The sequence below is a fragment of the Manis pentadactyla genome, chromosome 8, assembly GCF_030020395.1.
Source record: "Manis pentadactyla isolate mManPen7 chromosome 8, mManPen7.hap1, whole genome shotgun sequence".
In the NCBI taxonomy this organism is placed as follows: Eukaryota; Metazoa; Chordata; class Mammalia; order Pholidota; family Manidae; genus Manis; species Manis pentadactyla.
This window is the reverse complement of record NC_080026.1, coordinates 108,306,149-108,333,364: the sequence shown is the minus strand read 5'-3', so window position 1 is coordinate 108,333,364 and position 27,216 is coordinate 108,306,149. Positions and strand designations below refer to the sequence as shown.

Here is a 27,216-nt window from a genome sequence, read left to right as displayed (position 1 = left end):
GTGCTCTGCAGCTCCCCCAAATCCTAGAGTAGTAGAGACTTGGTTCCCATGCCTTGCAGATCCAAGTGGACACTGGACATCGTGACTTTAGGAATGAGCAAGGGATTCTTCCCATGCTGGGAAGTTCAATGAGCTTCTCTTTCATCTCTTTGCTCTTCCTTGCTCTCTCTGCTGCCTGGGCAGCAGCCATTCCCTGCTACTCTTGCTTTAATGAATTCCTTCCTTACCTACACTCCTCCAACCTGCTCCAAGAATTCTTTCTAATTCAGAGTCAAGAACTCTCTGCCATCCAGTTTGAAGCTTCTCCTAGTGCTTCACCTAGTGCACAGAGGGAGACCTCTCCAGATGCAGCTGCGCACAACATTATGACTCATTATATTGTACGTGTGAACTCCCTTTTGGCCTTATCAGCCGAAACCCACCAGGATCAAGCCATAATCTGGCAAAATCAGATTTATTGATTCAAAATGAGGAAGGGAATTCTGGAGGAATCTTGATATGCTGAGCTGCAAGAGAGGGGAGGGAGGCATCTTTTGCAAGTTTTGAGATCTGGCTAAAGGATTTGGGGGAGGATGGCAGGGGAGTGGAAATCTGCTCTGAATTGGTTGCAGGTCCGATGTGGAATTAGAAGAGGGGATTGAGTGCCGTAATAAGGCAAGCACAGTTTAGCAATTGGGTATCCCGTTTACTAAATGAAAATAGCTGTGTTTAGAGCATCATTGGCTGCTTTTTTTCTCTTTTCAGGCCAAACTGATTTCCACTCTTTAAGATCTGTCCAGGTTTTGACTCTCAAATGAATTTGTTTCTATGCTTTACTTTTGATACTAGATTTTCAAAAATAATATAAACGTACGTTTGCTTTTCAACCTCCAAAGGAATCTAATTTTATAAAGCTCCCTCCTGTGGCCAAGAATCGTGGGCCTGGAGGAGTCCTGGGGACTCCCTAGCAACAGAACTTCCTCCCTAACAACGGATCTCCTCTGGAGCCCGAGCCTGGAAGAAAGCTAAGACCGGATGTTGACTCTTTCGCCGTAGTAACTCACTCAAATCCGGAAGTTACGCAGGAGGAAGAGGAAGTAAAGTCGGCTTCGGACGCATGTGGGTCATGCTCGTGTTTCTAGGTCCCAAGAAGCTGGTCCTTTAAGCTCGGTACCGGCGTAGTCAACATGGGTCGCTCGGGGAAGTTGCCCTCTGGTGTCTCGGCAAAGTTGAAGCGCTGGAAGAAAGGCCATAGCAGTGACAGCAACCCCGCCATCTGCCGCCACCGCCAGGCCGCCCGCAGCCGCTTCTTCAGCCGGCCCTCAGGTAGCAGGATCGAGACCCGGGCGCGGCCGGCGGCGGCCGGGTTCTGGGAAGTTCGGAACCCAGGCATTGGGTCTTTCACTTTGTAGACCTTCCTATCTGCAGCCCGCTGTAAAGGCCCACCCTGCCCATTTAGCACGCGGAAATCGAGACCACCGTAGGGCAGTGACTTGTCTAGGGTAGCACGGATATGATTTGGGACTCTTAGCTAGAATTAACTTCGGCAGGCTCTTTGCAAAGCGCTTTCATTTCCGTTTATTTCCCAAGTCTCTGAGTGCAGTCCCCAGCTGGCATCCACCGACGCTTTGCCATCGTAACAGGGAAGCAGAAACTTTGATCTGGAGGGTTCCCTTTCTGGTTTTGAGTTCGAGAAGTAGAGTGGGCTGAAGAGGCAGGCCATGTACGGAATTCAGGCTCTTGGGGTTGGTTGGGGGCCTGGACTCGGCTGGTTTGTTTCATACCGGTGATTCTTGTTCTTTAGGCCAAAAGGAATTTCAGGTTAAAGAGGGGGCCTTACCTTGTACCTCCGGTTTTCAGGTAAGAGCGACCTGACAGTTGATGCAGTGAAGTTGCATAATGAGCTGCAGTCGGGGACCCTGCGCCCGGGCGGGAGCGAAGCCCCTGAGACTGCCATAGAAGAAGAGGTGGTGCCGGCTCTCACGGAGAAGTCCTCGGCCACCTTCCTGAGCGGCCTCTCCGACTGCACAAACGTCACCTTCAGCAAAGTGCAGCGTTTCTGGGAGTCCAACTCGGCTGCCCACAAAGAGGTAGGGGGGTCAAGAGGGCCTGGGATAGTGTGGAGGGGCCAGACTCCCGCTATTTATTTTCTTCAGCGCTGGCTGACTGCAGTGGGCTAACATCAGCTGGTATTTCTGGATGATGTGTCATCTGTCCCATCTTTTGTAATACGAGTGCGTCCCCTACTTATTACCTTTCCGAGGGCAGGTTCCACTTTCTGCTTTTTATAAAATCTCTCCTGCTCATGTGTAAAGCCCTCCAGGGTAGAAATATTTTCCAAACATTTATCTTGTCAGCTATACCTAACACAGAACTTCTTTTTTTCTCCTCATAATAGTTCACAGCAACTTTATTTGTAATAGCAAAAAAATAGAAACAACCCAGATGTCCTTGAATGAGTGACTAAACCTATGATATATCCATAGAATATTCAGTGATAAAAAGTAATAAGCTCTTGATACATGCAAAAGCTTGGATGACTCTCCAGGGAATTTATGCCAAGTGAAAAAAGCATGTATATAACATTTACATAACATTTATGTGATAATGGTGTTAAACAAATGATATTTATTTATTGATGGTGAAACTCTAGGTGATTTGAATGTTCTGTATTGTTATAATTTTTTATAATGAGTTTCTCTTTTTATAAAAATAACAAGTTGTTACCTATTTTTTTATTAAGGTATCATTGATATACAATCTTATGAAGGTTTCACATGAGCAACATTGTGGTTACTACATTCATCCATATTATAGAGTCCCCCCCCACACACCCCACCATAGTCACTGCCCACCGATGTAGTAAGATGTCACAGAGTCATTACTTGTCTTCTCTATGCTACACTGTCTTCCCTGTGACCCTCCCTGGACCCTGTGCTATCATAATGCCCCTCAATCCCCTTCTCCTTCCCTCCCCACCAACCTCCCTCTCCCCTCCCCTTTGGTAACCACTAGACCCTTCTTAGAGTCTGTGAGTCTGCTGCTGTTTTGTTCCTTCAGTTTTGCTTTGTTGTTATTCTCCACAAATGAGTGAAATCACTTGATACGTGTCTTTCTCTGCCTGGTTTATTTCACTGGGCATAATATCCTCTAGCTCCATCCATGTTAACACAGAACTTTTTACATAGAGTATTTTCAAGGAACATCTGTTGGTAAATTAATGTGAAATAAATAGAAAATATTAGAAATATTGTATCTAACAAGAACTAAATTTCATTTCCTCTTATTAATATTTAAAAATTATATGCATTCATATTTCAATATTTAAATAAAAAATGTCAAATTATAAATGGTAGTTATGATGTGAGTAGAATAAAACTTGAAAACTGTTCTCTCAACTTAACTCCTTCATGGTAGTTACTAATAGTGGGACATAGTGCATCTTCCCATACTACTATATATGTCATTTTTAAATTATCTAGTAGCCACACTAAAAAAGGTAAAAAGCAAGTGGAATTAGTCTTAATAATGTGTTTTATTTAATCCATATAACCAAAAGATCATTTCAACATATAATCAATATAAAAAATAAGATGTTTTATATTAGTTGTAGCATATTACATCTTCAAGATTTAGCAGTATTTTATCCTTACCTCTCCATTTGGATGCTAAATCTTAATTAGACATACTTAATTTGTATTTTGAGTTCATAAAACTTAGTTGCAACAGTAGATTCATATACCCAATTGTTCAAAATCTGTGTTTTCCAATAATGGGATCAAGTGTTTGTTTTTAAATTTAACTAAAATTTAAAAATTAAAGATTAAATTCCTCAGTCACACCGGCCATGTTTCAAGTGCTCAATAGCCTATAATTAACATTACTGTTCTAGACTTTTTTGTATATTTTTTACCCATGTTTTGTTAAGGTTTACTGATTATATTTCATTTACACTGTTCTGCAACTTTTTTTCCCCACTGAACAGTATTTCTAAGTTGATACCGAGTTGGTCCTCATTCTTTTCAATAGTTAAGTAGCATTTGAATCTATCATTTATTTCTTAATAATAGTACTTTATTAATCCCTTGTTGTTGGCTGCTTGGTTGTTCCAGTTTGTTGCTCTGGTGAACACACCTGTACATAAATGTTTACAATTTTGTGCAGGTATTTCAGTAAGACATAGAGTCGTAGAGATGGGGTTTTGGCAAACATGTCTGAGTCTTCCTGTTTGCTAGGCCTTGTGGTATATACCCTGGCTCTGAACGCAGCTCATCTTATCTATCACTAGGCCTTGCCAGGAGATTAATTTATGAAGGAGCAATGAAAAGAGGCTACCCTGCAATAGGGTTAGATCTAAAATAGATGTCACAGGTGCCTTCTCCCTCATGCGCAGATCTGTGCTGTTCTGGCTGCTGTCACTGAGGTGATTCGCTCCCAAGGAGGGAAGGAGACAGAGACTGAGTACTTTGCCGCACTGGTGAGTGGGTATGACTTGGGGGTGGGTACTCAGAGGAGCAGGTTATTCCACCTGTAGAGGGAAGAGGGTGCCCCTGACGTGTGGAAATTGGGTACGACAACCTTGAACAGGTGAATGCTTCAGTCATTCTCAGATGGCTTAGTAAGGCTGGTGGCATTTGTTACATTGTTCTTATGAAAACCCACTACTCTGGTTCCACCTCCCCTGCCTTTGATCCATGGAACTACCTGAGTTAGGCCCAGGGGATCCTCTAGAAAAATGGTTTTCGAAATGTGGTCTGGGGTTCCCAAGGTCCTAGGTCAAACTTATTTCCATAATAATACTAGCACATCATTTACCTTTTTCACTCTTGTGGCCTCATGAGCACACCATGGAGTTTTCCAAAAGTAACGTGATGTCTGATGACATTATTTTGACAGTTAATGGACCTGTGCTTGCATATTTTAATATTTGAAAATTTTCTCACTTAATTTTTATGGCACACATTTATGGTAAATACCAGTAGATATAACCTATGTAAACAAAACCTCTCTGGGGAATCCTCAAACAATTTTAAGGGTGTAAGAGTTTGAGAAGCACTTCTTTAGAACAGGGGTTGGCAAACTACAGCCCATGGGCATAACTGACCCAAGGCCTGTAACAGCCTGAGAGCTAAGGATGGCTTTTACATTTTTAAAGGATAATATGCTGTGCAGGAGAATATGCAACAGTGACCATATGTGGCCTGCAAAGCCTAACATATTTATTACTTGGCCCTTTCCAAAAAAAGTTTTCAAACCTCTGATCTAGAATAATGAAGTAAATTAGATGGCAACATACTGTTTTTGTCATGTGCCAGACACTGTTCTAAGTGTTTCACATATATTAATTCAGTTAAACTTCACAACCATTTAGCCCTATTTTATAAATGAGGAAACTGAATCATAGAAAGGTTAAGTTGCTAGTCCAAAGTCACACAGTGGCAGAGTTGGGATTTGAACCTCTGACAGGAGGGTTCTTGGTCATGACTACTGTGCTGTGCACATGGTGCCCCCAGACTCCATTTTCCCATATGACATATTTCCCATCCACACCCTGTGTTGTGGTCCTCAGATGACAACAATGGAAGCGGTGGAATCCCCAGAGTCTCTGGCTGCTGTTGCTTACCTGCTGAACCTTGTCCTGAAGCGGTGAGTCCTGGCTGCTCTCTGAACCCCAAATCTCTTTGTGGAGGGGAGAAGAGAGTACAGATGGATGGGAGCACCAGGACCTGGACTTGTTAAAAAGAACAGGAGGATACTTATGTGTCAGGTGGCATTCTTCATTATCAGGCTCCCAGAGTGGCTTGGGACATTAGGGGACAGGGTGTGAGTGCTGGTGCCTGGGAGGGAGCAGTCCTGGTGCAGTGAGTGGGCAGGAGAGTGGGGAGGAATGTGGGTGCCAGGATCCCTGGAGGCCTGCAGTTAGCTGGAAAGTGGGTAGAGGGTGGATTGGGGTGAGCTTCTAAGGGCCCATCTCTAGGCAGTACAGAGAATGGGCAGAGGAGAACAGGGAGGTGGGGAGCTCGGGTGCCATGGCAGGGACACTTGAACTGGGTGTCACGGGGGTGAGCTTCTGTCCTGACCATTGCTCACTCACTCAGTAAGTGACTGGGCCAGCACTACCTCCCTCTGTCCAGCTCCCTCCTTCAGACCAGGGCCAGGGCTGCCCCAGCCGCTCTAGGAGACCCCTCCGGTTCTGACCTTCTCTGTTCTCTCCCCACAGCGTACCCAGCCCTGTGCTCATCAGGAAGTTTTCTGATACCTCCAAAGCCTTCATGGATATCATGTCAGCCCAGGCCAGCATTGGTTCCACCTCTGCCCTCCGATGGGTTAGTGTTTTGTCTTTGTGCCATCTTCCAGAGCCCATCTGATTTGGTTAAAGCTTGTATGCTCCCTCGGAGGCGCTTAGGCACTCTGTGGACCCTCAGACAGATCCCTCGGGATTTTCTGGAGTCAGTGAGAACCTGGGCTCTTTTTCCACCTGGCTGAAGAGGGTGGAGCTGAGAGACTCTGAATCTCATCTCAAGGTCCTGTCCTGCCTGGCCACCCTTCTGCGGAAGCAGGACCTGGAAGCCTGGAGCTACCCTGTGACCTTGCAGGTGTACCACGGGCTGCTGAGCTTCACTGTGCATGCCAAGCCCAAGGTGAGGCTGCTGGGCCCCCTGAATATAGGAGGGGCCAGCCACTCCAGTAGGCAGGGCTGGCTGGGCTGGCCGGGTGGGCTGGGGAGGCTGCCCTGAGTACTAGACTTGCCCAGAGCTGCTTCCTGCCCCTGAGGCCTCAGGTGCTTAGCTCTAGACGGGTAGGAGGCTCCCTGTCAGGCCCTGCCCGAGTCTCTGCTGCCTCCTTAGTCAGGGCCTCATTAGTTTAGCTACAGTGGCAGGAGGGTGGGAGGGGAGACAGGGCAGCGCTTTGGAGTCTCATAGACCTCAAGTGGATTCTGGATTCACTGCTTATACTGTGACTTTGGGCAAGTTACTTAATCTTGGTTTAGCTGTAAAAGAGGAATAATAATACCAAACTTACTGCAAGCGGGTGGGGAGACTTCAGTGTTCTTCATAAGCCTGGTGCAGTTCCTGGCTTGTAGCAGGTGCTCAGTAAATGGTGGTGGGCCACTCCTGTTTCCTCCTGAAATAGAGAGTGGGAGCACAGAATAGTGCTCATGTCATAGGAGTCCCTGTGTGCTAAGTGCTTTGCTCCCTGGTGGGCTCCACCTCCCTCCCTGTGTATTCATGTGGTCTTCCCCTCACTTCAGGTGTCTGCTGAAATGTCACTTCACTGGAGTGACTTCCCTGAGCACCGTATAAAAGTCGCAACCCCCGCTTTATTATCTGCAAAGTTCTTTTGCCTTTTGGCGCACATTTGTTTATTTTCTGCCTCCTAAGTATCATGTGAGTCGTTTGCTGTTTGTTGCCGAACTGGCAGCACCAAGAATAGTGACTGACTTGGTGGGCACTTGGTATTTATTGCTGGGTGACTGAGTGAATGACTGAATCCCTGCTGTAAAGATGAGGACTTGGAAACTCAGAGATTCAGTAGTTGACTTGCTGAAGGCTGTTGGGTGAGTTAGGAGAGCAGGGTTGGAGCTGAGGTTTGTCTTACTTCTCAGCTCCGCAGTCTGTACACACACAGCCCTTTCCCTACTCTCCTTGCCCCTCAGATCCGGAAGGCTGCCCAGCATGGAGTGTGCTCTGTCCTCAAGGGCAGTGAATTCATGTTTAGTGAAAAGACCCCTGCCCATCACCCTGCTGCCATTTCCACTGCCAAGTTCTGCATCCAGGAGATTGAAAAATCTGGAGGTAGGGAGCCAGGTGGAGGGCAGGGTAGGTGGGGGCAGAAGCCAGTGGGGGAGGGCGGGGCTGCTGAGGGTGGGCTGGAGTCTCAGCTCCCTTCTTTCTGCCAGGCTCCAAAGAGGCCACTACCACACTGCACCTGCTGACGCTGCTGCAGGACCTGCTGCCCTGCTTCCCGGAAGGCCTGGTGAAGAGCTGCAGTGAGACTCTCCTCAGGGTCATGACCTTGAGCCATGTGGTGAGCTCAGGCCTGAGAGCCAGCAGGCAGGGACATGCCGCGGGAGGGGACACGCAGCTTCAGACCCAGGCCCACTGTGCTGGTGCTCGGGGCCCGGGGCCTCCCTGCCCCGACCCTGCTGGTGCTACAACCAAGGACGCCGTCTCCTCCTGGTGCTGGCTAGACGGGGCCATCTGGTCCAGTGAGGGCCTGGCCTCAGAGGTCGGGGCAGAGTGAGGGTGGCACCGTGAGGGCTGGCAAGGCATCGGTCCTCTCCCAGCCTGGAGCTCCACTCCAGCCACGGCGGCAGTTCTTTTTTCTTCTTTTGCCCACTAACAAATCAGTGTAGTGACCTCTAAGGTACATAAAAACAATCCTGTCCATTTCTGCCGTCCTAGCACAATTCTCTTCATCTTTATATATTCTCTTCTTGTGTTTGTTCACATACATATTTTTAAATATTTATTATGTAAATAACACTCCCACTGTTTAAAAGGAAAAAAGCCACTTAAAACAATTTGCTGTGTATCCTTTCAGACATTTTCTCATTGGATAAACAAACATACATAAAAACGTGAACATACAGCCATAATTATAGTATGCAAACAATTTATAATGTGCTTTTTTAGCTCTTTATATTAAAAACATTTTGTTCGTGTTTCTCCACTGTCTTTATTTAAATCATTAAAATATTTTTTGGTGGCTGCCAAGATTTACTAAAGTGACAGTCCTCTCTGTGTCCAGGTATGGGGAGCATGTCTGAAGTCAGGGGCCCAGGTCTCCTCACTAGCCCACTGGTAGGCCAGAGGGAGGTTGAGGAGCCCTGTACAGCCCTGGGCTTTGTGGCTCCCTACTAAGCCTGTGTGTCCTCTCCAGTTGGTGACAGCCTGTGCCATGCAGACCTTTCACAGCCTTTTCCATGCCAAGCCTGACCCAGGCACCCTGTCAGCAGAGCTCAATGCCCAGATCATCATGGTGAGGCCTGGTGGTGGGGGGTAAGGGAGGGGCAGTGAAGTGGGGGGCACTGTTACTTGATTACAGAGTGAGGTGGAATGGACCACGCTGGGCTGCCGCAGTGGAGGAGGCCAGTAGGTAGGCCAACAGGAGGTGGGCAGCTGGGAGACTGGCCACCAAAGCTACTTCAGTGTCCATGGAAGCTGGGGACCCTGATTCTTGACCTAGTGGTAGTTAAACTATTTCATCATAGTCTCATAGTGTTAACAGATACCTTGAGCAGTGGCTGTCAACTTTAGAGATCCTTCGATGGATCTGGGGGAAAGGAACATAAATGCCTCCCAAAATTGTTTGCAAAATGTGTGTGTTTGTGCCCATGTGCATTTTTCCAGAGAAGGGTTCCATGGCCTTTGTCAGGTTCACAAAGGGTCATGTGACCCAAGTTTTACTTGACTGCTTCTAGAGACTCTTCTCCCATAAAAACAGACTGGAAGAGGCTTCATGGAGTTTGTAAAGGCAAGAGCTGGGAAGGCCAAGGGGCTATGAGTTCTGGGGCTGTGTGTGTAGCCCTGTCACTGGACATGCTGGTGTCTGGGGATGGAGAGAGGTCATTGTCGTTAAGCTACTGCTGAATGCACTTGCTTCACCTTCCTCTTCCCTGTCCTGCTTCTAGGCCTTGTATGACTATATTCCCAGCGAGAATGACTTACAGCCCCTGCTGGCCTGGCTTAAGGTCATGGAGAAAGCCCACATCAACCTGGTCAGGTAGGGACATGGCGGAGGATGTCCCAGGTCCTCCAGCCAGGCTACCTGTTCTGCAGTGCAGATGAGAGGGACAGGAACCAGGAGCTGGAGAGAGGGTGGCAGCATTTCTCTGTCGAGCATGCTGAAGACCAGCTCTGCTGTTCATGGAGGATGGGGCAAGATCCTACAGCCTCCATTAGCCAGGCCAATGCCTTTCTTGCCAGAGCATTTACCAGCCAGCTGTGTGGGGTGACAAGACATGCTGAGAGCAGCACACCCGGGCTGGGGCCCAAGTTCCACCCTGATTCTTGTCACCCCCTGGCTGTCATCCTGTGCAATTGGTTTCCTTCTCAGAGGACATCCCCTCTCTGAGGCTCCGTGCCGCGCCCTCCTGGGTTAATGGTTCTCTTGGGGAGTCATAGTCTTGCAAACCCAGTTTCTGCTTTGTGTCTCTGTTGTAACACTCATAGTTGAGCTTGACCACTTAATAGTGGTTGCTTGATAATTCCACTTTTCCAGAATAAGCCTGAGAAGAAAATAAGTATATCAGCTGTGACTTGCATTTTGCCTGAACCAAGGGTCTCCAAGGCTGCCCAGGCTCCACCACACAACGTCTGTCCTCCCCCAACGGAAGAGTTCCCCCTGGCCTGCTCTCTCTCAGGCACTGGGCTGAGTGCTTTGCTGCTTTTCATCCCACTGATCACAACCACCGCATGAGGAAGGTCCTGGCCCATTCTGAATATGAGTTAGCTGGTCAGGCAGCTGCCATGGAGCAAAGCCAGGTCTCCAGCCTGTATCTGCCAGACACGTCCTTTTTTCTGCACTGTCCACCTTTTTTCTGGAGGTGCTCGAAAATGGCAAAATAACCTCATTCCCTACTTCTCAGGATTTACCACATAGGAGGGCTGTCACTGTCACAGCTGTGCCACGATCCGTGTCCCAGGATGTTTGTTGTAGCACTATAGATAATGGCAAAAAACAAAAAAACTAGAAACAGCCCAGGAGGGGAATAGTTAAATACAAACAGTGAAATACTACACAGCTGTTAGAAATTAGTAAGTTAGCTGTTAGAAATTAGATGTGTGCACACTGATACGGAAAGACTTCTAAGATATATTGAGAAAAATGTAAGGTACAGAATAGGATAGATAGTGTGATTATTTGCCTATTATGGAGCCAAACTACCAAGGTGTGAATTCTGGACACACCCACACCCTCTCTGGGTGGCCTTGGGCAAAAATTACCTGACTTTTCTGTGCCTCAGTTCCTCATTGATAGAATGGGAATTGTAATAGAAGTTAATCCCAGTTTAAATGAGTTAATGTGTGTTATGTCAGTGCTTGGAATGTGATAAGTATTACATAAATGCTAGCAAATGTTATTTTATATGTGTGTAAAAACTTATGGAACAGTATTTGAGAAACTTAATCTTGATTTTCCTCTGGGAAGTGTATCTGAGGGTCAGCCTGGGAGAAAGTTGTAGGGAAGGCATGCTCTTCATTTTATAGTCTGAAGACCTGTATGAATTTTTTGCCACACATAGCTATTACTTAAACAACAGCACTTTAAAAAAATTGCCACCAGAAGGGCCTTGTAGAGCCCTGCAGATCAGTGACCATTGCCAGACCTGGGCCACCTGGGTTCCCAAGGGCCAAGCCCTGGCACCATCGAAGTCTTTTATATTGACAGGCTGCAGTGGGACCTGGGGCTGGGCCACTTGCCTTGCTTTTTTGGAACTGCGATGACCTGCCTTCTGTCCGCCCACTCGCAGGTGGTGACAGCTGCCACTCAGAGCCTCCAGGTATGCAGCACCCCAGCCCCAGCTTTAGTGGGGGAAGGAGAGAGTGCATGAGGTTCTGCTGGCTGCCCTGTCTCCCAGAACTTGCTCCTGACCTCCAGCTGTGTCCTAGGGATGGGGATGGGCTTCTTAGAAGCTTCAGGAAGCAGTCACCTGGGAGGGCTGAGTGGCACTGGGGGGCCATCTTGTGCCCAGACAGCCATGGCCTCTTTTTGCAGGAGATTCTGAAGGAAGGTGTGACTCCTCACATGGCCAGCATTGGCTCCGTGACCTTCTCGGCCTCAGGCCCTGCCCAGTACATTGCCAAGATGTTCAGGTGAGACTGTAGCATCTGAGATAGGAAGGAATAAAGTGTACCTTCTTGAAAGTTCCTTGTAACGACAGAGGCCCCTCTCACTTTCTGTGCACTGCCAGAGCAGCAGCTGTCAGTTTGAGTGCTGGCCCCACATAGGTGCCGTCACGTGGTGCTCATGAACGTGGACTCTGGGACATTTCCTCCACCTCTTGGTCCCTCAGGGTCCTCATCAGAGTTGCTAACAGAGATGAGGATTAAATGAGGTGATGTGTACAGTTCTCAGACGGTGTCTGGCACATAGTGACGCACTCAGTAGAAACTGCTGATGGTCCTTAGGGTCCTAGGAGATAGATACTGACCTTCATTTTACCAATGCGCAAGCTGAGGTCACCAACTAGAAAGTGACAGCCTGACCACACAGTCCGCCCTTGCTCATGTGCTGTGCTGCCTCCATGCTTAGGCGAGAATCCATGCAGATATGGGCATCGACCACCCTCGCCTCCCAGCAGGCAGTGAGGTGCCTCAGAGCACCAAGCACACAGGTATGGTCCCAAGAAAAGGGCGGGGATCCTTGGTGTCTCTCCCTGGTCTGTCAGCTCCAGGTGTGGCGCTTGGGGCATGGCTCTCGTGAGGAAATAGGCCTGTTTCCTGTGACTAGATCTGGAATGAACAATTTAGGAATAGAGCTGCCCTACCCCTAGCTCACCTCTTTCCCCACTCTGACCCCTGTTGGCCTTTTTTGCCTAAAATCTCTAGGGGGCTACACTGGGAGGTGGAGCCCACCAAGGGTGCACAGGCTGGAGGGACCAGCAGCTAGCCAGCCCAGCCCGCAAGCTGCAACTTTCTGCCATTTCCCAGACCACCTGTTACTACCCTGCCATTCCATCTCAGGTCAGACTGAGGAAGCAGGGATGGTGACAAAGCTTGGGCTTTGCAGGCCCAGTTTAGCCATTAGCAGGGTGACTGTGGCAGGTTATTTCATCTCTCTGAGCCTCCTTTTCCCTGTCTGAAGATGAAACAAATAGCCTACCTCATAGATGTTTCTTTAAATGCCAGGATCACATAAATTAAACTCTTAGCACAGGGACATTTTGTAGGTACTAGTTCTTCCTCCTCAGCCTTTCCTGGGCCCCACCTTTCCTGGTCAGCCATGGACTTCCTGGTTGGGGCCCTGGTGAGCATGACCATGGCCCTGACTGCCTGCTCCCTTGACAGGGCAGTGGAGGAGGGCCTGACATACAAGTTCCATGCAGCGTGGAGCTCTGTGCTGCAGCTGCTGTGTGTCTTCTTCGAGGCATGTGGGAGGCAGGCTCATCCTGTGATGAAGAAGGTGAGCTTTGGAGCTGCTGGGCCAGGGAAGGAGGTGGTACTGTTGGACTGTGGGCTCCTCACGGGCCTGTGTATTATCTCTGCACTTTACTCCCCCTCCCCCAGGACTGTGTGCCTAGGAAGGTCACTGGGCCAATGTGGGAGAAACAAGAAGAGGGGCAGGCCCTCTCCCCTCTACCTGCTCACTAGTCCTGGTTGAAGTTGATGGTTTTGAATAGGGAACCAGTGTGATTCTTTCACTCCTGTTTTCTTTGAATTTCTAATTCTCTTCATTTTCTATAACGGGTGATTACAGTATTTTAAGCAACCCTAGATTCCAGAGAGGTTTCTATATCCCAGAGTACATTAAGGATCAGGGATCAGCTAGGGGTCCTCCCCAGCTCTGGGAGAGGGCGGGGGCCTGAGGACGGGCCGCAGACCCTTGCATCGGCAGGTGGGGGCAGCTCCCGGTGTCACGTGGCCCTCTCTCCGTGGACTGTCCTCATGGCTGGTTGGACGAAAGGAGCCAGCCTTCCTCCAGAAGCCTGGCCTGGGCCCTAATAGATTAGGTTGGCAAACTTGGCTTCCTGTGAGAGTCTAGACAGTTCTATGAGGAGTGAGATTCTCCGTGGGGCTCTGCAGGGCTGTGGTGAACCGGAGGATGACAGCTCTCAAGAAGCAACCGCTCCTCAGTGCCTTCTAATTTGCTAATTGTTGCGTGTGAGTCTGCCTTTGCCAGACCTTTCTTCCCATTTTTCAAGATAAACTGGAAATCTACATTTGTATATAAAATTTTCTGATTTTTTACATGTTATTAATGAATACAAAATTTTTAAAAATCCTGGGGCATTGGGGGAGGGTCAAACATATCAGTTGCTTAAATTTGGTTATCAGTTTGTGACCTCTGACCTAGAGTGTGTCACCTGGGTCCTTGCTCTTGGCCTCATCCTCTTGGAGAGAACTCAGCTGTGGTGCCTGCCCTGGGAGCACATCTCAATGTATAATCTCTTAATCTCTCTCTCTGCTCCAGTGCCTCCAGTCCCTGTGTGACCTGCGGCTCTCCCCGCACTTCCCCCACACAGCAGCTCTAGACCAGGCTGTGGGGGCCGCGGTGGCCAGCATGGGACCCGAGGTGATTTTAGGGGCTGTGCCTCTGGAAATTGACGGCTCTGAGTAAGTGTGACTCTGCTTGGCTTCCCTGTGAGCCCCAGGAGAGCAGACAGCTTGCTTTTCCTCAGGGGCGTCTCTGCCTTGGGGCAACTCTCCCTATGCCGTGTGGCAATCAGCGGGAGAGGCCAGAGTGGGGGATGCACTTCTGGGTGTGCTGCCCTCCAAGCCACCATCTGTTCCCCACCGGGCTCTCCCTACCTTCTCCCAGAGAGACTCTGGATTTCCCACGGAGCTGGCTGCTGCCCGTCATCCGGGACCACGTCCGGGAAACACGACTTGGTTTCTTCACTACCTACTTCTTGCCCCTGGCTACCACTCTGAAGAGCAAAGGTATGGGCCCCACCTCAGTCCTGGAACCTGAGCTAGAAGCGCTCCTCATGCAGCACCCCCAGTCCTAGGGCATTCAGCAGTGTCCCCCTGCTCTGAGGCTTGGCGAGGCATTCAGTACCCTGCTACCCCGCCCATTACAGGACCCTGCCCTGTGGCAGGCAGACATTGGCTGCCTCTCCCACTAGGGACATACTTAGACCAGTTTGAAGTATTTGGGGCATAAGTACACACCAGTTTATATCTGTGCAGAGATGTTCTTAGCAAAAAGTCTGACACAGCTTACATGTCCCTCAGTTGGGTCCTCGTGAAGTCCATGGTGGTAAAACCCCACTATGGACATGTTGTGGTCATCGTGAAGAAAGAAAGTGGGCCTGTTTAGTAGATGGTGAGTTGAACAGATTAGATTCAGATCTCAGCTTAGCCACTCCACATTTTGGAAACATTGGGCAAGTTTATTCAACTCTGGGTTTATTTCTCATCTGTAAAAGGGGGGTGATAATTGTGACATTGTGAAGGTTAAATAATCACATAAGTGAACATTACACAGGCTGCCATGTAGAAATTGCTCAAAAAGTGTCACTAACTTTGTCAAGTAAAACAAGGTTTCAGAACAAGGTTTTAGAACAGTATAAAATACTACTTGTGTTTTCAAAAGTCTGCATGTGTTTAAAAAAATAGAAGAAACAGTGGCTATCCATTGGGAGCAAGATTGTGGGGAGGCATCCTCTGTTTTATAGTCTTACAGTTTCTCAGAATGAACAAATACTTCAATTTATGGGGAGGGGCAGTCACCCAATTCCTGTCATCATTGGACTGTTGGTTTTGGTAAAAATCAGGCCTGCTGGGCTAGGAGGGTGCCCAGGGTCATGCTGTGTCCTTGTGTCACACCCCAGCAATGGACCTGGCCCAGGCGGGTAGCACAGTGGAGTCCAAGATCTATGACACACTCCAGTGGCAGGTAAGGGGTCAATTGGTGGGATGGGGTTGGATAGTGCAGGGTCATGAGATGCTGGGCGTCACTCTCCTTTACTGTCCCCTCACTCCCCAGATCTGGACCCTCCTGCCTGGGTTCTGCACAAAGCCCACGGATGTGGCTGCGTCCTTCAGAGGGCTGGCACGGACACTGGGCACAGCTATCAGCGAGCGCCCAGACTTGAGGGTCACTGTGTGCCAGGCCCTGCGCACCCTCATCGCCAAGGGCTGTGAGGCAGGTGCGTGTGGCCTCCGGCTTGGGGGGCTGCTAGGATGATGGCTGCAACGGCAAGGGTCCTGACCCCCTGCCGTGGCCTGTTGTGGCTCACTGCCTGAACTATAGCTTATCCTCTGTAAGGGCCTGAGGCCTCTGAGGGGACCTCAGGAGTTAGTAGGACACTGAAAACTACCCCTTTGCTCTTTGCTTCAGTGTGCTGACAGCTGCTGAGGGTTACCCGGTCAGTGTTAAAGGCTGACACTTGGTTGACCCCCAGGTCAGGAGCCATGGGGAAGCATAGACCATGGTGGCACTTAGTTCTCGGTAATCTGCCCTCAGTGACTCCTGTTCCCCAGAAGTCCCGAGCCTGTGACTCCAGGTCCTGTCATGGGTCCTCCAAAATGATGCCTCTGGGCTGCAGCCCTAGTAGCCTTTGAGGTGGGGTCAACTCTTGCCCCTTTCATGCAAACTTTGGTCCTCCTGCCAGAGGCCGACCGTGCCGAAGTGAGCCGCTTTGCCAAGAACTTTCTGCCCATCCTCTTCAACCTGTATGGGCAGCCTGTTGCAGCTGGAGACACCCCAGCCCCTCGCCGGCCTGTGCTAGAAACCATCAAAGCTTACCTCACCATTACTGACCCGCAGGTGAGCTGGCGGAAGGCAGGGAGGAATACTCTGAGGTGGGTGAGTGTTGGGTTATGTTTGTTGAGAAGGCCGTACTCACCAGGGCTCACCTAGGCCTCTGTCGCCTGGGGAACAGGGGACCGGATACCAGTGTGGCTGGTTGGCCTGAGCTGGGCTGGAGGCTTCCAAATAGTGGGCAGGAGGGAAGAGGGTGTTGATTTTGTGACCCACTGCTCATCTGTATTTCTTCATCAACTCCCTCCTTCTCATCCCATGGTGGCTGCCAGTTGGTGAATGGTTTCCTGGAAAAAGCCAGTGAGAAGGTGCTCGACCCTGCTAGTTCTGCCTTTACCAGGTAAAAGGCTTCGCTAGAGCTGGGGCAGCCCAGGGAGCTAGAAGACATGTCTAACAGAAGCCCTGTGGAATCTCTCTAGAATTATTTAGGAAAGTCTTGAGATAGTGAATGTCCCTGCTCTACCATGAGGTCTGACTGGCTCTGTCTTCCTGGAGAGGCATTATACCTGGCTAGGGAAGGATGAGAACCTCGGAAACACACTGCCTGGGTTCAAATCCCAGCTCCATCACTTACCAGCTGTGTGACTTTGGACAGTTCCTTAGCTCCTTTGTGCCTCTGTGTCCTCATGGGTAAAACGGGCTTGATGATGATAGTATCTGTATAGGGCCGCTGTGAGGATTGAAGGGGTTAACACACTAGGCACCTGGAACAGTGTGTGTTACCTTATGAGTGCTAACTTAGGTGCAAGCAGTGATTATTCACTGGCTCCTTGGAGGCACCTTGTTCTGCTCACCCTGACTTCTCTTGCCTCCCCAGAACACAGTAGACATAAGCACTGGTAGTCTGCGCCCTGCTCTATGCCCCACTAAGCCCCTCCTTGTTCTCCTGCCTCTGAGCAGATTGTCTGTCCTGGACCTGGTGGTGGCCCTGGCTCCTCACGCTGATGAAGCCGCCATCAGCAAGCTGTACTCCACCATCCGACCATACCTGGAGGTGAGCCATGGAGCCTGCGAGTCCCACACGACCACACTCGGAGAAAGACAGGGGCTCCTTAGAAAGGCAGGAGCATTTCCATCCCTTGCTGCTGCCCAGGATCAGGTCCCCATCTGCTTTCTTGTGGAATGGCTGCCTTTGTGCTCTGTTTAGAATGTATGTAGGTGTGGCCAGGCAAAACTCAGGCCCTAGTGACCTCGGGAAAGCTGCCACTATGGCAGCAGTGTAATAGGCAGTTTCCCAACAGTGTGAGGAGTACAGGGTGGAAGATGCAGGTGGACACTGAAGTCCAGGGCAGGGCTGCTGACCTCAGGAGAGGTGCCCTGGATGCACTGACAGAGTGCTCCTTTGCAACAGCAAGGAGTTAGGTAAGGAAGGAGAGAGGAGAGTGCTCCAGCTAGAGAGAGAGGCACGCAGGCCTTGATGCATCCCAGGCACTGGAGTTTATAGTGTGCGGTGAGCGTTACTGAGGGGGTGAGTGGAGTGAGGCAGGGCTGACTTGGCCTCACTCCCTGCATCATCCCTTGCCTGGCATGGTTAGCCTCTCACTGTCCAGACTCCACCAGCCTTCTTGTCAGACCACATGGGCTGCAGGAGGGTGGCCGCTTCTCTGAATCCCCTCCAGGGCTGGCCATGGTGAACGGTGGCTGCTCTGTGAATGTTGCTGGACAGGAGGAGGGTAGTGAATGGATGGACAGGTGGAGGACCTCCAGCCCCCCTTCCTCACCCATCCCCACTCACCACGCACCCTCCCAGAGCAAGGCCCATGGGGTACAGAAAAAGGCCTACCGTGTGCTGGAGGAGGTGTGCGCCAGCCCGCAGGGCCCTGGAGCCCACTTTGTGCAGAGCCACCTGGAGGACCTAAAGACGACCTTACTGGACTCACTGCGGAGCACTTCCTCACCTGCCAAGAGGGTGAGGACTCCAGGGCTGCCCCTCCCAGGGCAGGGTGGGCACCCCCAGGAGAGGACTACCGTGGGAGCAGTGGGTGGCATTGCGGGGTTCTGACTGGTGCTCCCTCCTTGGCCCACAGCCCCGTTTGAAGTGCCTCATACATATTGTGAAGAAGCTCTCATCTGAGCACGAGGAGTTCATCACTGCACTCGTCCCAGAGGTGAGGGGTGCAGAGTGGGGAATATCTGGGTTTTGAGGGGTTCCTTGGAGTGTGGCTCCTGAGGGCCTGTCCCAATTAGGGGAGGGCAGTACTGGGGGCAGGAGTGGGCCCATTCTCTGCCTAGGGGTGGCGGGTGCCCTTACCCGCCTCCTGCCTCAGGCCATCAACCCCAGGGTGGCCGGCTCAGGAATATGTGCCCATGGGGCCGTCTGGGCAGGTGATCCTGTGTACCAAGGAGGTGTCCGTGGGTGCTCGGAAGAATGCTTTTGCCCTGCTCGTGGAGATGGGCCGTGCTTTCCTTCGGTTTGGCCCGAACCAGGAAGGTGAGTCCTGGATGACATGGGACTGGGGAGGAAGCTCTGCTCACAGGCCTGGGGAAGGCACCCCTCAAAACCACTGGGGAAAGAAAAGGTAGGGAGAGCTGCCTGGCTCTGCACCTGGGCAGGCTGCTCCTCAGGCAGGGAATCCCCCTACCTGGTGGGCCCTAGATGCAGTGTGCAGCCTGTACCCTGGTGCCACTTGTCCTGGTCTCTGCCCTCCCAGAAGCCCTGCAGCGCTACCTCGTCCTGATCTATCCCGGCCTGGTGGGTGCTGTGACCATGGTCAGCTGCAGCATCCTGGCCCTGACCCACCTCCTTTTTGAGTTTAAAGGTAAATGTTGCTTCTTGGAAGGAAACCCGCAGGGTAGGAAAATGCCCAGAAGGTCAGGACAGAGAAGCTACCATACCAGAATGGGGAAATTTCCTACGGGGGAGGAAGAGCTGAAACCAAGCCCGGCTGCCTCCCCCCTCCAACTGCTACTCAGCTTGGCCTTCCTCCCTCCCCACAGCTGCCCTGTGTTCTGCCATTGAGTGTATCAGAGTGGCGGTTAGGTCCCATGCCCAGATGTTAGTCCTGGTTCTGCCACTTAATAACCACATGAAACCTAGAGCAAGTTTACAAACCTATTGGAACCTCACTCTCTTCCCTCTAAGTGGTGGAGAAAAATAGCACCTCCTCACAGGGTGGCAAAAGGTCAAAAGGACACCACCATGCAAAATGACTAGGACTGTGCCAGGCACACACAAGTCCCCCAAGCGTTAGCTCCTACTCTTGGAACCTAGCAGGGGTCTCGGGTCTGGCTGCGGTTCTGGTGTCTCTGACAGTGGCCCTCTGGTCACCACAGGTCTAATGGGGACCAGCACGGTGGAACAGCTTCTGGAGAATGTGTGCCTGCTCCTAGCCTCCCGCACCCGCGATGTGGTCAAATCAGCTCTGGGCTTCATCAAGGTGGCTGTGGTTGTCATGGACGTGGCACACCTGGCCAAGCAGGTGCAGCTGGTGGTGAGTGTTCCTCTTCTCCCTCCCCCAGTATGGTCTCTGAGCAATAGGCGTGAACCCAGTGAGCCAGCAAATTTAAAATGGTTTAGCTAGCTGCTTCCTTACAGAACAGAAGGTCATGCAGGGGCCCTGGGAGAGACCAGCAGGGGAATGGCAGCCTGGTGGGGGCGAGGAAGGGGCGCAGTGCTGCCCCTTGTCACCCCTCATCCCTCAGCCCCTCCATAGAGGCAAGGGCTCTGCAGGGCAAAACCAGTTCTCAGGTTTTTACAAATGGGGAAACTAAGACCAGAGATATCCCCGTGTCATAGTGCTGGTGAGCAACGCTGGGAACAGAACCCAAAGCTCAGGACTGAGACTCTGGGCTCTTCCCCAGCAGGGCCCCCATGTCGCCTGTTTTTTCTTCTCTTACATTTTGACCTCCAGTGTTTGAGGAGTCTCCTTCAGATGCCCCTGCTGAGCTGTAGAAGGGCTCAAAGAGCCCTCTGTTGTTGGGTCCCTGGCCCCTTCCAGCTGGGTATAATGTGGACAGCAAGCTGGGACTAACCAAACCCTCTGTCCACTGCATCTACTGCCTCAGTTTCCCATGTGCAGCTGGGTTGATTCACAATCAGACCTCCAGGTCTGTCCTTTGCCTTTTGTCTTCATATCTGGCCTTGGGTCAAGGTAAGAAAGGGCAGATGAGAATTAGGATAGCCTGCCACCACCCTCCAAAGCCTGTAGCCTGACTGGGGAACAAAGATGAGGAGAAGGGCTAGAGCAGTGAACTATCACTGGTTCTGAGAACTTGTAAAAGCCCTTCAAAGGATTGATGGCCCTAACCCCTGGCCCCGTCAAGAGACACTCACTGCAGGATATGAGATCTGCCCCCAGAGACACATGGGTCCCCCCAGGCTGGATGAAGGCTTGAGAACAAACAGTACAGCCTAAGATAAGCGCAGAGCAGTAGAAAGGACATGAGGAACCAAGAGAAACTGGCAGTGTGGGGGGCAAAGTGTACACCCTGGACTTAGACCTAGGCTAATTCCTATCTCTGTGGCCACTTAGCAGCCACTTAACTCTTCTTCAGTTTCCTTGTCTGTAATAAATTGGGGATGATGATAGAATCTGCCTGACTGGGTTGTTCTAAGGATTCAGTGAGATAATGCATGTAAGGTGCCAAGCACATTCACAATACTCTAAAGCTGTCTTCTTGGTGTGGTGCTTGGGATTGTCACAAAGGAGGGTTTAGGGGAAAGATGGGAGGGTGTCCAGACTGGAAGCGTGACTGGACCAAGGAGTGGGACAGGAGCAGCGCTACTGCAGGGCCCGATTGTTCTTGTCCCTGGTCTGGACAGCAGTCAAAGGGCAGACAGGGTTGGGGGCACCCCTGAAACCTTGGTGCTCTGCCTGGCAGATGGAAGCCATTGGGAAGCTTTCGGACGATATGCGGCGGCACTTCCGCATGAAGCTTCGGAACCTGTTCACCAAGTTCATCCGCAAGTTTGGGTCTGTGCACTGAATGCAGAGGAGCAGGGGAGGAGATTAGGGTTTCCAGTCCCCCCAGGGAGCCTGCAGAGAAGGGGCTTGGCTGGGGCTGGAAGGGCTCTGGCCAACCCTCCTAACCGTGGTTAGTGCTCTCTGGCCAGTGTGCCTCACCAGCCCTCCATTCCCCTCAGGTTTGAGCTGGTGAAGGGGCTGCTGCCTGAGGAGTACCACAAAGTCCTGCTTAACATCCGGAAAGCCGAGGCCCGGGCCAAGAGGCACCGCGTTCTGAACCAGGCTGCCATGGAAGAGGAGGAGGAGGAAGAGGAAGAGCCCACTCAGGGCAAAGGTGACAGGTGAGCCCCTTGGTGGGGTCCTGGAGACCTGGTCTCCCCAAATTCCAGAAGAGGCAGGGGCAGTGCCAGCAGCCCTGCCTCTCCTGGGAACACCCTGACGTGGGCTTCCCTGTCCTTAGCATTGAGGAGATTTTGGCCGACTCAGAGGATGAGGACAATGAGGAAGAAGAAAGGAGCCAGGCCAAGGAGCAACGGAGGCTGACACGACAAAGGAGCCGGGCGTGGCTGAAGGACGGTGGAGGGGACGAGCCCCTCAACTTCCTGGACCCTAGGGTGGTCCAGCGAGTTCTAGGTGAGCAAGAAGTAACTGGCCCAGGAGCTCAGAAAACAGACTTGCCTTGGTGCGAGGTCTCACGGTGGGGGAGACTTCCATGGGAGCCAGTGGGTACCCCACACCCTCACATAGGCACCTCATGGTGCAGTAGGTACCCGCTGGGGCACAGCCTGGGCCTGGTAGTTATGAAGGGTGTGAGTGGGTGAGGCCTGGCCTTCCACCTCCTCACTGCCCAACTCTGCCACACTAGCCACACGGCCTGGGCTGGGCCAGGGCAAGAAGAAGGACCATGGCTTCAAGGTGAGTGCCGATGGCCGGCTGATCATCCGGGAGGAGGAGGACGTGGCCCCTGCCAAGATGGAGGAAGAGGACGGCACTAGAGGTAGGACCACCCGCCCGTCCCGGGACACAGCTGCTGCTGGCCTGGGCCAGGGCTGTGCTCACTGTTTGCTCCTTTGTTCATTCAGTTACCACTTCTTGGGGGAGCATGGGTAAAACCAGATACAAGGAGCTGGTGTCTGAGACAACTTTCTCAAACTTTTTGGCCACATTAGGAAATTTCTTTATGTTGTAACCCAGCCATTCATACAATATACATGTAATTCAGATGGTTGGAACTTTCAAAACGCAGTACTTCCTCCTACCATACGTGATATACTCTGTTGGTCTCTCTTCTGTTCTTTTCTTCTCGTCCTTCACCTTTTTATTTATTTACTCTTTTAAACATAAATTTGGTTGAGGCCCTGAAGCTCATTTAGAGTTGGAAAGAGCCAGGTGCTCCTAACTTCCTGATTCCAGGAACACTCACGCATAAGGACTCTTGAGGCCTATGTAGTCTTCCCTGCTCCCTCTCTTCATGTATCATCTGGTAGGTCACAAAAGCCTGTCTTCTAAGATTTACCTGCCTTCCTCTTCTTTGTGGTTCCCACCACCTTGAGTCACTACAGCATCCTGACTGGTGTCCTCTGCACCCAGCTTACCTGCTGTGTGACTGTGGACATTTATTTGACCTCTCTGTGCCTTAGTTCCCTCACTCTGAAATGGGTATAATGCCAATACCCTCTTGAAAGGGTTGTTGTGAAGACGAAATGGGTAACCCAGGCAGCAGCATATGTGTGTGCTTGGTGTAAAAGTGACTGTGCTGCTTCATCATCGGGTCACATCATACTTTATATCCCCACACAGGACCCAGCACATACAGGACAGGAAAAAAAGGTGGGGTGTTCTCAAGTAGGAGAATGAAGCAGTACTCCCTGCAGAGCGGAATGTCTGGGGGCTGGGGTATCACTGACTTACCAGAAAGCCTCGGTGTTCTTAGAGTCTCACAAAGACCTGTATTTATCTCAGAGGAGGAGCCGCCACTTCCTGCAGGGACTGTTGTCCCTGGGGCCTAGGATGGGAAAAGAGAAAGGAGCAGCGTTCAGGGCTCTCACTTCCCTTGGAAGATGCAGGTGTTCTGGGACTGGCATTGCCAGCTCCCTTAGCCTGATGAACCAGAAAGAGGCAAGGTGTAATTTGTATGTGCTTCAGGAAAACGGGCACTCTGAGTGCCCACAGGCCTCTCTTCCTTCCTCCCTTCCTCCCTTCCTTCCTTCCTTCCTCCCTTCCTCTCTTCCTTCCTCCCTCCCTCCCTCCTTCCATTTATGTATATATTTATTAGATATAGATATAGATATAGATATTTTGGTATCATTAATCTAGAATTACATGAGCAACATTATGTTTACTAGACTCCCCCTATGATCAAGTCCCCCCCACATACCCCATTACAGTCACTGTCCATCAGCATAGTAAGATGCTGTAGAATCACTACTTGTCTTCTCTGTGTTGCACAGCCCTCCTCTGCCCCCCCCCCCCACCGACATTATACATGCTAATCTTAATAGGCCTCTCTTCCTTTTGGCTCCAGGGGAAGATGAAGAAATGGCTGACCTCATGGAAAGCATGGATGTCAGGAGTGTAAGTAATTCCTGCTGAATGAGGGCCTGGCCCTCACACCTAAGCCTTGGGCTGACAGCCCGTCGCACCCCCTTCCTTCCCTCCCCTGCGGACCGGGGAGCTCTGCAGCACCCAGTGCTTGCTTCAGAGGTGGCTGGGTGCCCAGCTGAAAGCACTGTCTGTACCGAGGGCACATGCTGTGCAGGCTGAAGCGCCACAGCTGGCCTGTGTGCTCCCTGGGACAGGCTCCTGCGTGGGACTGGGGTACCCACTGTGGTGGAGTGCAGAGGGACCCCACGTGTTACCTCACCTACTCCCCCCAGGACATGGGGACCCTATCATCCCCATTTCCAGACAGGACTTGCAGGAAGTAAGTAGTGTGCCCAAGGTCACAGGGGTTCTTAGCTGCAAACTGGGGACTTGAACCCTGGCCTTCCCGTCTTCCTGAGCCCCTTGCTACCTCCCCGGATGGAGCACAGCCTCCCAGCTCCCCAGCCTGCACCCGTCCGTCACCTGTCTTTCCCAAGCCCAGTGAACAGCATTGCTGGGGCGTCTTGGAGCAGTTTTCTCTCTCTATTTTCTCAGACTGGCTGGCGCACCCGGCCTTCCTGGGTACCCCTGGTATTAATGCTGATACATTATTAGTACAGATGCAGACTCTGGAGTCCCATCCTGGCTTCTCCCTGACCTCTTTCAAGGCCTCAGTTCCTCATCTGTAAATCTGGTGGAATTACTGGGGCAGCTTGATGAGTTTGGACATAGAATGTACATGAGTCCGTGTCTGATAAACTTCCTCCCAAATCACAATTTTCATTAATACCATATTCATGAATTCCCATATGCCTCACCAAATGCCCATCTGCCCACCAGGGCCCAAGGAACTACTTTATCAGAGCATTACACCCAAGCAGAATTCTGTTTGGAGAACTGGGTAATAACCAGACATAAAAGATCAGAGTTATGGAGTCAGAGAGTGGGTTTGGGTCTTGGAGACCCTGATGCAGGGTGCCCACTGTGGGATGCCATTGAATAGTAGTGTTGCCTAGCTAAGCTGAGGTCAGGGCCCCAGGTAGGCAGGTGTAGCTCTGGTGTAGGGGTTCACTGGACTGGCCGAGCAGCCGAGATGAGCTCTGCAGTCAGCACCTGGGCTGGGGCCTCACTTCTGTGCTCCCTAGCCATGTGATTGGATGCTTACTTACTCTCTCATCTGTAAGCGGGGGATGATCTAGTGCTTGGCAGAGGACCTTTACTGCTAACTCAGGCTACGACTGCTTGTGCTATTATTATTAATGAGGATGATCGTGTCCCCTTGTTCACAACTTTTGCTTGCTGCTTCATAGAAAAAACACCAGAAGCTCAAGCATCAGAAAGAGGCTGATGACGAGGAGCTGGAGATGCCCCCTCAGTACCAAGGTGAGGCTCCCACTTTCCTCTGTTGGGACACTCTGTCCCCTGTCACCTGCATTAGACAGGGGACAGGGGACTTGAAGGCAGAGCCACAAGGTTGCATGGCCTGGTTGTACTCAGTTGCTACCAGCAAAGATTGGCTGATGTGTCACCCAAGACTGGGCTGGGGGCCAAGAAGGGCTTGGATGAGAGACTGCCTGGGGGCTAGGAGAATTGGCCCTGAGCCCTATATTTTTCCCCAACCACACATGCCTCTGGGAGGTTTGCAACCCACCACTTCTCTTGGGAGGTGTCTGCCTCCCTTGTCCAGTGCTGAGCAGGCCAGTTTAGGGAGCCCACTTTGGCCTGTCTTGGAGGTGGCCGTTGGGAGTAGTAGTATCGGGCCTGCCCCTCTGGGCTCCCAGACTGTTGCTCTCCCCAGAGCAGCTGCTAGGGGCACCAAGGCTAGAGGCACCTGTGTTGCCTCACCTCTACCTCCTTCCCCCAAGGGCAGTCCCTGCACCCAAACCTTTGGAGCAGAGCTCCTGCTGTACCTCTGGAGGGCCAGAGGCTCCTGTGGAAAGGTGTGCCCTGGTTTGTCTGACCCATGTCCCTGTGTTCTCCCTCTAGCTGGAGGCTCTGGCATCCATCGCCCTGTGGCCAAGAAGGCTACGCCTGGGGCCGAATACAAGGCCAAGGTGAGAGCCGTGGGTTGGGGCGAGGAGGAGTGGCCCAGACAGACTCACTGGGGAAGGATGAGGGCAGCTATGCCCATCACCCTTCTGCAGAGGCACTTCTGTGCAGCCAGATGGAGGCTGCAGTCTTGGTAGCATTTACACTCAGGGCCTTTTCTGGGTGGCATTCCAGGCCTACAGGACCTCCTTGGTGCCACCTAAGGCAGAGAATGAAGGGAAAGGAGGACACAGACCTGCCAGGGCAGGGGAAGGGGGGAGGGGAACCCCACACTCTAGCTGATTGTTTTTCTGTTTCACTCACTGAGCAGAAAGCAAAGGGTGACATGAAGAGGAAAGGTCGGCTTGAACCCTATGCCTATATCCCCCTCAACAGAACCAAGTTCAACTGCAGGTATGGTGTGCGGGGTTGGCTGGGATGGTGGGCATTAGGGCCGGAGCTCCAGGCTCCATAGAAAGGAAGGCCTCATTCTCAGTAAACTCTCAACTCAATTGCTCAAGTCTCATCTAGTTTTTTATTTTTGGTTTTTCACATACATCTTCATGTAGTTGGTACCCACATGTACTGTTGACCTGAGCTGAGTTGCCCTTTTAAACACTGTAGTACATGGCCTGCCCTGTCATGTGCTGCGCACTTCCTGGCAGCACCCTTTCTCCCCTATTCCTGCTGGTGCTGGGGGGAGCCATCTTTTGATGTGGGAAGCAGGACCTCCTGTTCTCAGTGAGATGTGACCCTTCCCTTCCTTGTCCCTGCAGGAAGAAGGTGAAGCTCCAAGGACAGTTCAAAGGCTTGGTGAAGGCTTCCCAGCGGGGGTCCCAGGTGGGCCATAAATCCCACAGAAAGGATCAGCGGCCCTGAAGCCCGAAGGCCCCCGGGGCTGCTCTGAGGTCTAGCCTAAGTCCTCTTCTCAGCCCCCAAGATATCTTGACACCAACTCCAGAAGCTCGAGGCTCTGGCAGAGCTTTGCCTCGGAATGACTGTTGGAACCAAGGCTTGGCTTCCAGAGAGGCATGCAGGACTTTGAAAGCTCCAAACAGGAACCACACTTTAGAGATGGCCCTGGGGCTGGGAGATGGGAATGTGGCCTTAGTGTCTTTGAATAGGCCAGGAAGGTGGCTGTGCTTCCTGCCCAGAGTGGCCGTGTGCATCAGAGTGGACGGTCTTGTTTCCTCCAGCTGCCTGTAGCCACATGGCACTCAGCCTGGCTCTGTGGTCTAGACATGTGAGATTTGCTATGATCAGATGTAGAATAAACATGCACCACCATGAA

At 51.3% G+C, this 27,216-nt stretch overlaps 1 protein-coding gene across 1 annotated transcript; it reads left to right on the top strand.

Moving 5' to 3' along the window:
* The first annotated feature begins 556 nt into the window (after nt 1–556).
* RRP12 (ribosomal RNA processing 12 homolog) lies at nt 557–27,216 on the top strand. The gene is made up of 34 exons (XM_057506182.1): nt 557–1,305; nt 1,840–2,069; nt 4,373–4,456; nt 5,549–5,625; nt 6,200–6,305; nt 6,504–6,620; nt 7,637–7,775; nt 7,880–8,007; nt 8,863–8,961; nt 9,614–9,705; nt 11,374–11,485; nt 11,701–11,798; nt 12,993–13,107; nt 14,116–14,258; nt 14,464–14,585; nt 15,479–15,543; nt 15,634–15,796; nt 16,262–16,416; nt 16,683–16,750; nt 17,311–17,404; nt 18,161–18,319; nt 18,438–18,518; nt 18,736–18,841; nt 19,062–19,169; nt 19,684–19,841; nt 21,232–21,323; nt 21,494–21,655; nt 21,775–21,947; nt 22,180–22,311; nt 23,839–23,888; nt 25,208–25,280; nt 25,884–25,951; nt 26,257–26,339; nt 26,702–27,216. The coding sequence occupies exons 1-34, from the start codon at nt 1,167–1,169 to the stop codon at nt 26,802–26,804; spliced, it is 3,894 nt and encodes a 1,297-aa protein (XP_057362165.1). The 5' UTR covers nt 557–1,166; the 3' UTR covers nt 26,805–27,216.